Source organism: Botryllus schlosseri, chromosome 4 (assembly GCF_051294905.1).
Source record: "Botryllus schlosseri isolate E-star chromosome 4, Bs_hap1, whole genome shotgun sequence".
In the NCBI taxonomy this organism is placed as follows: domain Eukaryota; kingdom Metazoa; phylum Chordata; class Ascidiacea; order Stolidobranchia; family Styelidae; genus Botryllus; species Botryllus schlosseri.
Genome location: NC_137239.1, coordinates 3,970,032 through 3,984,450, shown reverse-complemented (window position 1 = coordinate 3,984,450; position 14,419 = coordinate 3,970,032). Strand labels below are relative to the sequence as shown.

The following is a 14,419-nucleotide window of genomic DNA, read 5'->3' as shown; positions in this document are numbered from 1 at the left end:
TGAAGTCCGTTGCAAGTCCTACAATTAAACGATATTAAGACGTTTAAGGCTGGACAGCAGCCAAAATAGCTGATTAGAATCAATAGGCATTAGACACCTGTGAGAATATACAGGTACATTGAGGTTTAGCCGTGGGGTCACAGAAAGTTTAGCGCAAATATTTTCGTTTCAACTTCGAATGTCATAATGTCTGATATACCGGCATTAATTCAACTGTTTTACTATATATATTATATATTTCACACTCACTCCGAACTGTATTTGTTAAGCAGCTTTCTTCCATCCATATCTTTCTCTCCGAAATAATAATGCTCTACCATCAGTTGATGAAGCATCTCATATTGCTCCTATGATGAAAACGTTTTTTGTATTTGAAATAAAATATTAAATGAAATCATAGGATCTTGAATGTAATGATCAATAGATCTAGAGTTCAATCGCCTAGACAAGTTTTTCAACTATAGAGAAAACACAGTTATTTCTACTATGATGTATTAGTGTACGCACAATATACTCACAACAGTTTGGACCATGTTCACCCGCTGCTTCCTCATTTCGAGCACACATTCGTAAATGTCTAAACAGGTTTCTTTTCTATCCGTTAACAAATCAAATCCAATAAATGTGCCCGTTCTACCAGCACCAGAGCTACAAGGAAAATAGTAGAATATGAGAATATACAATGATAGTATTACGCTATATTGCGTCTACATCTGTACGGAAAGTCGGGTCGGATTATTTGGGAGCGGCTGCGGTTCTGGCGGGTTCGGGATTTCAACTGTCTCAACTGTAGAAAATGGTTAGTGCATTATTCGGGCTACTCATTTTCGGACATTTATCAAGTTTCAGCTACATTCTGTCGGACTGATGTAGTACTATACTGTGTGCGCCATTTGATGCAAAATGTCCTAGCTCTATCGATCATAGAAAACTACTTGTTAGACTAATATAGTGCTCTGAATTAAGCCCACAAATGCATTTGGCAAGTAACGAATTGATATTGGTTGTGAAGAAGACCATGTTACAGAAATGTTATTGGGGACACTGGCAATGTTTATCGAACTCAGGAGTCTCGAACAGCGACCCTGTCCTGTGGTCATGTGGCCAGTCCGTTCGACGGTACGTTAGGCCGTGTCAATGTCCCGGTATATCGTACATAGCGTTATCATATTAAGTTGATCCACGTGATGCCGTTTAGTTATTATTTCACATACGCTCAGAATCAACTCAGCAATTCATCGACCTTCACTAGTATCATCTCATCAGTAGGTACCATATTATAGGTATTAATACGGGTTTCTTGTATATGCAGCTTGTGACATTTAAGCAAGTTCTATAGCATAAACTAGTGTTTTGTAGCATATTAATGTGTACATATTGCAAAGTTTCAGGAGCTGCCATTGGCGGAGAAGTAGCGGGAAATAGTATCTATCAGGTGTATTCCCAGTCCCCAACACAATAAGTAGGCTAGGCTATATTTGGCATATGCTGTGACATTGAATCAACCCTTCTTTAAACATAGCAGGTCATGTCTATGTACACTTGCGACATGTCAAACGACGATTACAGCTAAATAACATTAATTGATTCGACGAGCAGGCCTTGTGATAAAATGAGCTATTGGCCATCGGTCGACGGGCATATCTTCGTTTTCACGATGCCTACTCCGTCCAAACTACGACATCAATTTTTGTCGATTGGGAAAATTTAAATTAATTGATTTCGCTCTTGTTTCCCAAGCTAAGAAATTGGCCTGCAAACGTAGATGACGTTATGACCCCTGATATGTATGATGTTTGATCAGGATGATTAGGTCTATAATACATCCAGTTCCGTGACTCAGTACAATTAAAGGTCGTGAAGGATACCTACTTGCAATGGACCACGATTGATTGCTTCCCCGTTTGACTAAACTGGTATATCACTTTCCTATAAAGTCGTATAAACGATGAAGTAGTTATCGGTACCCCGTTTTCCGGCCATCTCTGAAACAGGTAGTGTGTTACCGCGATTTCCTGTAAATTAAATAACTACCATTTTACCGTATTTAAATTGTAGCAAATATGTAGACAAGCCTGAAGGAAACAGTTTATTGAATTTGCAATCACACTGGGGTGAATCGGTGTGGGTAATTTAGAATTCATTCGGGTAGATCGTATCGATTGCGACAAATTATCTGGGCCTCTGAAATGATAACACAAACTAGCATGCGATGCGGCATTTTCGAAGATGTAGAACCTGGGAAAGTTTCGGAATGGTGAGTGGTGATTAGTTTGACAAAACATTGCAAATAAACAATACCAAAGTTCCATGGGTTAAAGAAAATATCAATGACTTCAACTTTGTGCTTGCCGAGGTGTCCACATGATATTGACACTGTAGCCAATAGTTAGCGCTTTAGAAATTATGCAGAATCAAAGCTCTGGCATTTCACATTCACTGATAAACTTTTCTATAAGTATCAGTTACTTTACATCAGTGGTTCTTAACCTTTTTCCTCCAGCGCCCTCTTTCAAAAATGGCATGGGTCTGGTGCCCCCTATTTTAAGGAATGTAGTAAGAAACAATGGGTAAGTGGTCGAAGTCTGATTTCAGATTGGGACTTCAATATTACAAATACTTCACGCTTGAATTGCGCCCGAGGACCACGCGATTAATTAACGACATAATAATTGTGTGAGCTATATTCGGGATCAAATCAAGGCTCTTATAATCAATCGGGTAAGGCCTACTGGCTCACACCATTTGGTTCGAGATCGATGTACACATCCCGAATTCACTTGTGCGTTTGGCAACAGGATCAAGTAAATTGTATTGGTTTCGTTTTATTGCTTTGGGTGACTACTAAATCAACTGAGAGTGTGGTAGAGGTATTTGCTCACATTGAATTTAGTACTAAACCAAGCTCTTAACTTGAACGTGAATGTAGGTCAGAACAATGAGCAGTATCATCCTTTATGATGCGATAAAGAAATATTCAGACGATTAATTTTGCAGTTCTCAAATATTGTAGCTCTAATTTTGGACAATAAGCTTCAAAGCATCTTTAATGTAGTACATCCACAAAGGGCATATCACTCTCAAAAGTGGTACAGTGCCTTTTCGATTTCGACACTCTGTGCGCTGCAGGATACAATACCTATAGTTGGAAACATTTTGTGGAAAATGAGACGAGCTAGTTTGATGGGAGTGTTATAACGGTAATTTGGCAATCAAAAAGTACGCGCAATTCATTTTACATGAATTAAAATAAACCACTTCACTCATGGAAACGTAGTCGGTATATATTGCAATGCGAGCTCAGGGATATATAGAACTATTGTGGAACTATCTACTGTATAAGCATATGTCATTATCACACTATCTACTGCGAGGCCATTTTTCTTCTTCGCCCCCATACCGCCCCCTGATCCCAGAGCTCCACACACCCCTGAGCGTTTCCACCCCCTTAAACATCCAAATCTTCCTCTGGGGTCGCTTGAGACAAGGCTAAGAACCACCGCTTTAGATCAGTGGTTCTCAACCTTTTTGAGCTCGCGGACCGGTAAAATTTCAAAAAATAGTCGGCGGACCGGTGGACCTTCAAAAATTGAATAAACTCGAAATGCAATTGCGATAAAAGCATGCAACCTTTTTTGCAAGAATGCTACTAGAGAGTGACATTTTGAGAATTTTATTTGTGTTCATGACGACATTCATGAAATTCTGTGGTAGTGTTTCGAAGGACGAAGGCCTTGAATTAACCGACTAGGAGTTCCCAACCTTTTTATGGTCGCGACCTCAAGACACCTAATTCCGATTTGAAAATGTTCCGCGACCCCACCTCTCAATTTGGCGTGCTGACTACAAATAAATGGTGAGCACCCTGCCGAAACGTACTCCTGGTCTATATGGAAAGCTGACGACCATGCAATTTTTGAAGTGTCAATCTCGTTCTCCGTCCCAGACTATATACCAATATATCGTTGTTTTGGAACGATTTCTATCTATATCGAATCAAAGAAGTCGAGTACTGTTACGTGAAATTCTGCGTCACGTGAAATACAGACAACAATCTATATGTTGCTCGGCCGCGCTCAGCGTGTTTATTTGTTCCGTTAACTCCGTGGTTCTCAAACTTTTAGGAAAACTTCACGAAACGTTCGCTTTGCAATCTTTTGCATGACTCAAGACCCCTTACCAAATTAACGCAAAACACCCAAAAACGGTGGTCTTGGTAGTCAAAGGGCGATCAACTTAATTTCTGGGGAAAGAATTCTTCAGACCCCTCTCACCGCTTCCGTTGATTTCAACACTACCCTTTCGCGAAGTTTTTTATGGAGTAAATTTTTTCGATATTACAGTAATTAATTTGTTGAAGCATGTTGTTATGTCGTGAACCCAGGTAATGATTGTGACTGATCGAATAATATAGGAGTCGCTAACACGGAACAGACTAAAATAAAGAAAAATCATTTTGCAATTCGCATTTCAACACTGGAAGAATATTATTTTCCTCCACGGGTCGCATTTGTTCCACACGCGGCTTAGATTAGGACTACTCCGTGACGACTATTTCGGTGACTGAACATATCAATATCGAAGGTTCCGGCCAACATACCGCCAGTAATCTTTTTTACAGCGCAGTTCTCGTGAAGTCGCTCTATGTCTTGGTGTGTCCTGGCGCGGAAACGTTCAGCGCCGAAATGCCGATAGCGCAGCCGCTCTTTACGCGCTCCTAGATTGAAGTATTTAACGGCCTTAAGCGATGCTCGCGTAATTTCGAATGCAGGAATATTCTTTAGATTTCAATTTTGTAAGATTATGTGTATTTTGTTCCTCGGTGGAAATACGCACAATAAAAGAAAAATAAATTTATAGTGAAACTAAAGCGCGCGAGGTGAAACTCAAATTTAATATTGGATAAATTAGCACTAAAATATTCTACTTTTTGTTAATTAATGATATTATTTCGTCCACCATCGAGTTTGATTTAACAATAAGTTGCCTGAATGTTTTTATATTCCAAAATTTATTTTTTTCTCGATGGTTTGGATTTTTCGGAACATGTCTCGGAGACCCCCAACGAACCTTGGAACCCAGTTTGAGAACCACTATGTTAATACATAGCACTATCGGCCACTTGCAGTTTTCCTGGAAGGAAAATTACCATCTCGTTGATTTCTAGGCTCACGACATTTTAATTTTAATAGAGGTGGCCAGACACCAACATTACGTTATAGTGGGTGGCGCTTTAGTATGACCCTTCGACTAATCTGATACCTTGTTTGCCGAATTCCCATTTTTCAGAGGTCGTTTTTTTTTCTATTTTGCAAAATGAACGAAAACATTCAGAAATGAACTGCCGATAGCAACCGGTTCAATGGCGTTCTTGCAATGGTCATTGGTATTCAATTTCTATCCCCGCGACTCCGTAGAATAGGTAAACGGCCCGGTTGGGGTCGTGACCCCTAGGTTGGGAACCCCTGGAATACCCCAACTTGAATATTTTTCTTCGGTTCGATAATATCGAGAGGAGAAGCGTTTCGAAGTCGGGACGAACACCTTTGCTCATTTCCCACTACCACCAGACGTATACGAAATGCGTAGTACGTATAAAATGGGGATGTTTTCATTCAGTTTTAAATGTGATGTGTTGCTTTTTTTGTCAATTAAGAAGCCTTCAACTCATTTTATTTTACAATTGAAGCATAAAATTACAAAATGTCTGGCGGACCGGCAGAATAGTCGCCGCGGACCGGTGCCGGTCCGCGGACCGGCGGTTGAGAACCACTGCTTTAGATGACTGGTGTCGATTGTAGACTGCTACATTAATGTAAGCCTGCTCAGCAGTCACAATACTAACACGTCCCTCTTGGAATCTTTCTATCAGCCATTGGACGGTTTATGATGTTTATTGGCGACGGCAATCCTTTGGGGACTGCACATTTATTGAGCCCGACTACGAAAGTATGTGCAGGGTGAATCCCCGCACGTGACCTCAGTTATTTACCCGTTACAATATCAATATATGTAGGGAAATGAGTTTGAAAAGCAAAGAAAACATGCTGTTTGTCGTTTTGTCCATAAATGTACTGGAATAGATAAAGGCGAGCATTCGTGTGCCGGCTATTCGAATACCTAGTTCTGGCCTTCGTGAACTGGGATATAAAATTACTCATTTGCTCAATCCATATAGCGCCAAATGTTATGGAACAATTATATTATTCAATACGCTGCCGCCCCATACTCAAACTATTCGTCAAGTGTTTGCTTGCGTGGTAGAATAATCCTTCGATTGGTTGTTCTTACCTGCCCCTTAAAATTTACTTTAAGCTCAGTCTTGATACAGCCATCCGACACCCTCTCGTCCACATTGGTTATCCGATAATCTCCATAACTGATTTCACAGTTGCGTGCTGGCCAGTATCTCTCGCATTGTCTCTAAACATTATGACATATTTTATACTGACTCATAGCATATGATCATGATACTGTAAATGTAAAGGTGCATAAACATAGATGTATATGGCTAAGGACGGTTTTAACTCCGGAAAGTTTCTCATTTGTATGAACACTATTCTATGATGCCACGTGAAGTATCATCGGTAATTCTAAACTACATAGTAACGTATAAATGTACAATCAGTTGAAGGTCTCGTACAGTGTGGCTCAAATTGGCGGACGTGAAAGCATATGAAGGGCGTGAGGGGGTGGGGTGTGGGGGCAAATCCACCAGAAAAAAAAGCGTTCCTTCTATAATTTTAATATGTTCTGAAACTTTCAAGTTCAACAACGTCAATAAGTATGTTTATATTAGGATTTTATTGTCATAATTGCATCGTAACATCCATACACCGATGCTAGATTTTGACTGATAACGGATATTGCCCCGATCCTAAGATATCCCAGAATTATAAGTAGCCGTTGAATGCATGTAGCTGTTATCTGATGCTTTTATTGTCGGGTCTGTCTATCACGCATCTGTGCATAGTGCGTTGGAAGGTACACATTTATTGAGATAATATATTTCCTTATATAAGATCATGTCATAGACCAGTGGTCGGGAACCTTTTTTGTCCGAAGAGGAATATTGGCCCTATTTTTTCCATCTCAACTCCCAAAGAGCTATACATGATAATCAACTGTTACATCACACTTGAAAATTCGTGAGGTCATAGTAGCACTAATTCGAACTCACTACCTGGGATTTCCCGTGTGCGACACATTTTCTTTGTAAAACCCGGTATTTATTGTTCAAAAATGAAGCTCGAAACGAGAGGTAAGACGCCGACGGACAAAGCCTCACCATTGTCACCAATTAAAACGCAATTAATCGTAAGCAGCTTAGAATATATTACAGCTGACATTACCGAATGTGACTGTCACACTGATTTCGAAAATCTAAATACTTATCGACTTCTCAATTCTCAAAAGTATTCGGCGGTAACATAACGTTGCGCTACAAGCATACATTTTATCACCGGCACTACCCTGAACGTGGAACGTGGATAGCTATGGCGTTGTTTGTAATTCGAGTTTGTAATTGTGGATTTCACATCCACAACAGTTCATTTCTCGCCGTAGATCGGGATGACGATGTGTGTTTGAAAACTGCGTTTTTAAATGGGCGTCACCATGTCTGCTATGCTCTTTGATTCAATGTGTCGCACAATTCAAGCTTTCGATTCTGATACATCGCCAGGAGTGTTGAGTCACGAGTCATTTCGATGGCGTGGGTTCGTATCCCATCGCTGCCACCGCGCCAGGATAAAGAGCCTGTACTCCCTGTTGCACCACGAAACGCAACCAAACAACTAATCATTAGCCTGTCAATTAACAAGAGCCACTCCAGTATAATGCAAAAATACTGGCGCATAGATTTCGTGAGTGATGCTGGCCGCCGGCGTGACAGTAACTTAGATTGGATGATTTTGAAGAGAGGGGTCCGAGCCCCAAAACCTGAAGACGGCATTGTCTTTACCTCTCAAAGACATGTTTATATTGCCACGAGAATAATTATTTTAGCCGTGATGAAAATTTACTAACAAGTCGCTGCAATATTGATCAATTCAGTTCAAAAATAAATATTTGGCAAAGAAGAAATAAAATAGGAAATAAATAAATAGGAAAAATCTTATACCCAAAAGAGCCATAATATGGTTCGCGAGCCATATGTTCCCGATCACTGTCATAGACCATGTATGATGTCTTTTAAATGTGATAAAGAAGGATTTAAATCGGGGTGCGCAATTATTTTTCCCTTGGGGCCGAATGTGAAGCAGAAAATATGTTGGCGTGCGGAGACAAAAGGTTAGCCGGTATTTCATATTGTTTGTTTCTATGACGTCATAATTGGTTGCATGCAATTTAGCTAGATGCATGTTTTTGAAATTCTCCATTTGCTGACGATGCCCTTGAAGAGTGTCAGAGTGGTTTTAATATATTTCTGCAATGAATATATTATTAAAATGTATAATAAGAGTATTGTATGACTTTCTACTTCGCCTATCATCCAAATATGTTCAAGCTGGTATTAGTATTTATAAATTTTCAGGTCATGATTGACATCTGAAAATTATAAAATAAATATGACTAAAAAGGCTTTAGTGCGATCACATGTGTGTTAAATTCATTTGAATTCGGAAAACGGCTTTAGTTTTAGTTTAATATTCCTATTTGCAGAAAACCTTAGAAATGAGGTGTTTGAAGTAGGTTGCTTCTATTTCTGGGCTCATTCCAACTACAAATTTTTGCCAGACGCCAAGGAATTTTGTTCAAACGCAGGTGGTTGGCAGCACGAACCCAAATCAGAGGAAATAGTGGACTATATGAAGGGAGGATGCCTGTAAGTAATATACCTATCATCTGTGCAACATCAAGAGTAATTTTATAAAGATTATCAAAATAGCAATTTGCGGTTAGGGCTATGGATCAGTTCAGCCCATGCATGCATTAATATATCTGAATCGTTATTATGATACTGCTTTTTCGGACTTTCAATATTTAAATGTCTTGCTATATTGTGTTAGGAATACAAGAGATTTGAGAATACACATCAACATCTCAAAACGTCATTTTATGCCAATTTAGACCGGGTTGCAATATTCACACAACTGTTTCGCTCAACATAAAAACAACGATTATTCAGCACTTAGCCAAGCGTTTGCTTAATAAAATTTAGTCTATTTCTAGGAGTGACGGAATCTGTTACCAGGTCTCGAAAAAATGGATGGCAACTGGACAAGGCTTCGGGGAGATGTATGGTACGGAAACAATCCAATGAGGTATGCATTTAAAATTTGAATAGAATATTTGTAAGTTGCTAATTTGCCTTCGAACGCATTGATAATTTATTTTCAAACTATGTTAAATTATGTATAATGTACTGATCATGTCATTTCTGAAAGTAATTTCATAACCACTTCGTGTAAAAGAAAACTAGTCTGTTGATAATCAATCGTCCTTCATATAGTTACCTTATTTAAAATATACTTCAAAACTATACAGCAGGGGTGGCCAACCTTTTCGGCATTTCATTGACGAACCATCGCGCGGGACATTAGCCGCGCTAGGCGCGAAGATTTTTCATGGTTTATAGGTCAGTATTATTGTTACTTGAGTATATTGCGGGTCTGCTGTATATTGCTGGGCTCAGTTTGCAAGAACTGGACTATTCCGCTTTATTGTAATGAACAAAGATCTACCAAAATTTGACTGGCCCATGGATCTGCCAATGCGTCGGAACTGATTTTTAGTCGTCACATCTAGGGATGGGCACAATGATTCGAGTACTCGAATCTGAATCGAGTATTAATTTTAATGATTCGAGTCGAGTAGTAAAATACGATTCTTTCGAGCACTGAAATTATACGCTCCTCACCACTGAAAGTTGATTTATCAACGAGGAGTTTATCAACGATCAACGAGTTTATGCTGATTTCACTGTTGAAGCCTTGAAACCTTGATTGGCAGTATCGTAGCATACGAAACATGAAGTACAAAGCTACGAACGTTACTGGAAATAGCACATTTCCGAAGTTATGATCATCTCACAATATTGCCACCAAGTGCAATGAAATCGGTATGGTCGAAAAAAATAACAAAGTATCCTTAATATGATGGATAACAGGCATTATATTCTTTGTGGTCGCTTAAAAGGTACATATTTGAACTTTGACAAATAATATTCTGCTATACCGTCATAATGAGTGATACTCGATTACTCGACTCGACGCATTTTACGTGATTCAGAATCGAATCACTCAGGTACTCGATTTGCCCAGCCCTAGTCACATCCCAAATGTTGCGACCATACTAATCAATTTTTTACTTGGCCATGCCAGTTCACAATCTTGGCAAGCCATTTTTGGTAATAATACTAATTTGTAAAATTACCCCCATCAGGGTCTTGAGCCCCCATAGGGTTATAAACCAAATCCAAGACCCCTCAGCCAGAGGGCTTTACGTTGCTACATATCAGCTATACCCTATTTTATGTACCATTTGGTGAGTCACCGTATTTCGCCCAAAGGCGCGAAGCGCGACAAATTTCTATAATTCATGTTTGAATCGGTCAGTAAATGGTCGATAATCCCATATATATTGCTAACAATTTTTTATCCTCTCTCAGCTCACGTAAACAGATTTACCGGTACACCTGAGTTGTGGTGTACTGAATAATAATAATTAAACATCTTCGGGCGGACCCGTTGTTGTATTGACTTCGTTACATGATGCTATTTCGTGACTTCCTGTATCTGCGATGTCAAAAGATATGGAAATCGCCAAAACGTACCAAACTAAAAGACACACATGGTTTCAAATTTATATGTCCTCACTGGCAAATAATTTTTCTCTGCGGAGATGGCATTTGTCCTGTAGGGTTCAGATCGGCAGGACAGGAACATTTGACAATTAAACATAGATGTATATATATCGGAGTTTTCGGTCGGCACAAGAGCATTCCTTCTCGCTGCTGATCGACCTGGCCCACTTCTTGAAGTCACATGTTACATGGCCGAAGTCTTCGATGCCATAAATCATGCGTATTTTTGTTGAGGGAAGGGTACCACAAAATTCAGATATATAACAATAGGAAATGGCGCGCAGCGCGAAAAATTTCTGAGAAAGTTGCTTATAGAGTAATTTCTAAAAAAGATTTTTAATGCTTCAAATCTTTTTGAAATGTAGGGTCGGCCTTCAACTGCATCTGTCATAACTTGACGTAAAATCGCTTGTGAGTGAGGATGACCGCCGACTACGTCGACTGATTGTATTATATTACAAATTCGGATTTGGACATGTATGATGTAAGAGCCTAGAACAGATCTGGAAAAAAACAAAATTTAAACTTGATAATGGAAACAGCGACTTGTAACTTTAATTAGCACCGCATAATTTGCTATATTTGCTTTATTTTGAGCCTGGATTACTCACACGCCCTACGTAGATACGTAATCGCCGTACATAAATAAAGTAGAATTCAAAGTAAATGCATTTCAGGATCAGTTTATACAGAAGCTTTTAAGAAGCTTTTTTAGTCTAAATTCAAATGAACATTTCGCGGTCCCCCCAGAATCACCCACGGGTCGGACAATGCCCAGGTAATATTATTGATCGAAGTGACTTACAACGTCGCAGTAATCACTTCGAGTGTACACAACTAGGACACATTTTCTAGAATGCCAATCTTGAAGAAGTGCATGTTATGGCAGCCCGGAAGTACTCAATTGAATTGTTCTCTTGCCGAATAGCCTACCTGTAACCCGTAGAAAAAAAACCATTTGTCTCATGAAGAAATGACGCTTTGCTGTTTGACAATGGCAAAATACTTCCGCATTACGTTATTTCCGTGAGCGTGTAGGTCAGGCCTGGGCAAAGTGCGATCCCGCGGGCCACATGCGGCCCGCGAAGCTATTTTATGCGGCCCGCGACAGATTGCTTGGAATTCAAAACATAAAACTTGCTTTTTGAATGACTAAATTCATAGGCTGTATCAACTCAACAGGAAATTCGTTTACTTTGAAGCCTGTTCATTAATCTGCCACGATTACGCTGCCTATATGTACATCGCATGGGTAATCCATATTCAAAATAGAGGCAATGTGGCAAAGTATGAGTAGCAATTAAAGTTACAACAAATCACTTCTTTGTTGCCCTTGTCACATTACGCAGTATACGGTATGTGTTTAAAATTGTTACGTGCTACGTTTCCAAATCCCTAATTCGTAAAACAAGTCAATCAGTGCTCTCGATTACTATATGGCTCATCATATATATCACGGTCCATAAAGGAATAACGGGCATGCCAAAAAAGAAAGCCGAAACCTGAAATTCAAAGAAGATTCAGACTTAAAACTTTCTAGCACTAAATATTTGTATATTGGAGTCACAGGTGAACCTGTCCTTTAAGTTTTTTCCGACCATGACGCCGATATTATGTATTTAATTGATGTCGGTCTTATGACAAAAGTACGAAACACTCGGTCAAGGGAGGGCGAAGTTCAGAAAAACGCAAACTTCGCTCAACATCATGGGGCTATTTAATCTGCACATGGCTCGGAAGTCAGTGACCAAGAAAATAAGCTTTGTACTATTGCGCATACATTTCAGTGCAGTGGTTATCGAAGTGGGGGGCGTGAAAGCATCAGAAGAGGGGCGCGAAGCCGAAATTTGATGAAAAAATTGTCCGCGCTTCGCGCGATTTACCCACAGATTACATTTATTGCTCTGTGTATTGTCCGACTTTGATAGTTCATAATTCACTCATCAACAGCCATAAACTTCCATGCCATCAAACTATCCGTTGGGATTGCTAGCATTCTTGTTGCACTTTTTAATATTTTCTGATATCATGAAAAGGGGGCGAGAAATGTTTCATTATCATAAAGGGAGAAGACGTGCCTAAAAAAGTTTGAGAACCACAGTGCTATAGTCTTAATATAGGCACGTGGATAGCGGTTTAAAGAGAGTTAAAAATGTATCATGTTTAACATTGTTTCGAATCATGACAGCAAATAGATTTTTTAATTAAATGTCAATTTCTCATTACCTGACATGAACACATTCACTGCGCAGCATGTAGTAACAATGTAATTTCGAAATAAAATTAAAATACGCTGGGGAATATAACTAAAATGATTCACTCGGCCCGCCGACGTATTTTTGACTTCTCATTTGGCCCACGGAGTAAAATAATTGCCCGCCCCTGGTGTAGGTAATAAATCGTATTTTCGGCGGTCTCGCCAGCCTCCATGAAAGGGAAAAGTACCAAATTCGACAGCTCTGCAAGAGCTGACAGCAAAATGCTGTCATGTAGGTTTCAAACTTGAAGAACATAAAAGTGTATGCATGATCTATTGCACTGCATAAAACGAAACGGGACAAACAGATATGCTGCAAACCTTAAACTGTTGGATTATACATGGAGCCTTTGAAGTTTCTCATACCCTAATAATATTATGAATATAAATACCACATATTACATTGTATCAGAAGTGCAAGTCTTACTGAAATTTTGTAACAATTAATGGCAACTTTCTCATGATTTTAGTGCAACAAAAACTTGCCTTTCTAATTAGTAATCACAGGATAAAAATTGACATCGTGAGAAAAATCCACCTCAAAATGTGCGCGCTTTTAAACTTCTCTCGATTAGACGAGCAAAGACGCCTTCTCTAAATCAAATTGTTTTAGCGCTGATGTCCGCCGTAAGCCATGTTGACACGATCACAAGATTACTCAGCCAGATTTTCATGTATTGCGTATAGTATTTCTTTTTTGTATGCGCAACGTGAAAATTGGGATGAACTCGTGCATATATTCAGTATTCCAATTAGGCTTTGCAAAAGGTGATCGGCCAATGCAGCCATGCCGTTTTAATCAGCAAATAATTTCCGCTATCCGAGCTGCTCAATGCGATGTCAGAACCCCATTGCGTTGGAAGTAACAGGTTTGCGAACTGATTGGGTGCGAGTTTGTAATCATCATGTATTCACTGTTACCTTTTATTAAACTTGTATTCCAAAATTGTCACGTAATGTAACATGACAATTCCTTTTTCACGTGGCGCATTGTGCTTTACATTTCGTTCTAAAATAACGATGCACCACCAAGTTATCATTGAAACGCTTTTTCATTTCAGTCGACTCGTCTTTAGGCCAACCTTTCCTCGTATTCCAATTCAAGATGAAACTCATATAAGTGTTTTACTAGTGTACAAAAAAATGGCAAGTCGGAACGCACATTGTCGTGTAACTATGATGTCATAAAGACGGAGTTATGCATGAGGTATATTGCATTAGTTACTAACTAACTATATGAGTATGTACTATGTATATGTAATGTATAGGCTAATACCCGTGGTATAGGCCACATTCCTTGTACATATTTAGGCATATTCACTGCTGGAAACGAAATCAGCAAATCCACATGCATA

At 39.3% G+C, this 14,419-nt stretch overlaps 2 protein-coding genes across 2 annotated transcripts in view; both read right to left on the bottom strand.

Moving 5' to 3' along the window:
• The window catches only part of LOC145436867 (receptor-type tyrosine-protein phosphatase epsilon-like), a 38,915-nt gene extending 32,483 nt beyond the window's left edge, over nt 1-6,432 (bottom strand). Inside the window, exons 1-4 of the mRNA XM_080314072.1 lie at nt 6,292-6,432; nt 1,873-2,015; nt 519-648; nt 250-347 (exon numbers count right to left, since the gene is read on the bottom strand). Coding sequence (XP_080170198.1) covers nt 250-347; nt 519-554 — 134 coding nt within the window. The 5' untranslated portion in view covers nt 555-648; nt 1,873-2,015; nt 6,292-6,432. The remainder of the gene's footprint in view (nt 1-249; nt 348-518; nt 649-1,872; nt 2,016-6,291) is intronic.
• The window catches only part of LOC145437891 (uncharacterized), a 194,357-nt gene that overhangs the window by 141,076 nt on the left and 38,862 nt on the right, over nt 1-14,419 (bottom strand). The gene's annotated exons all lie outside the window — the stretch shown is intronic.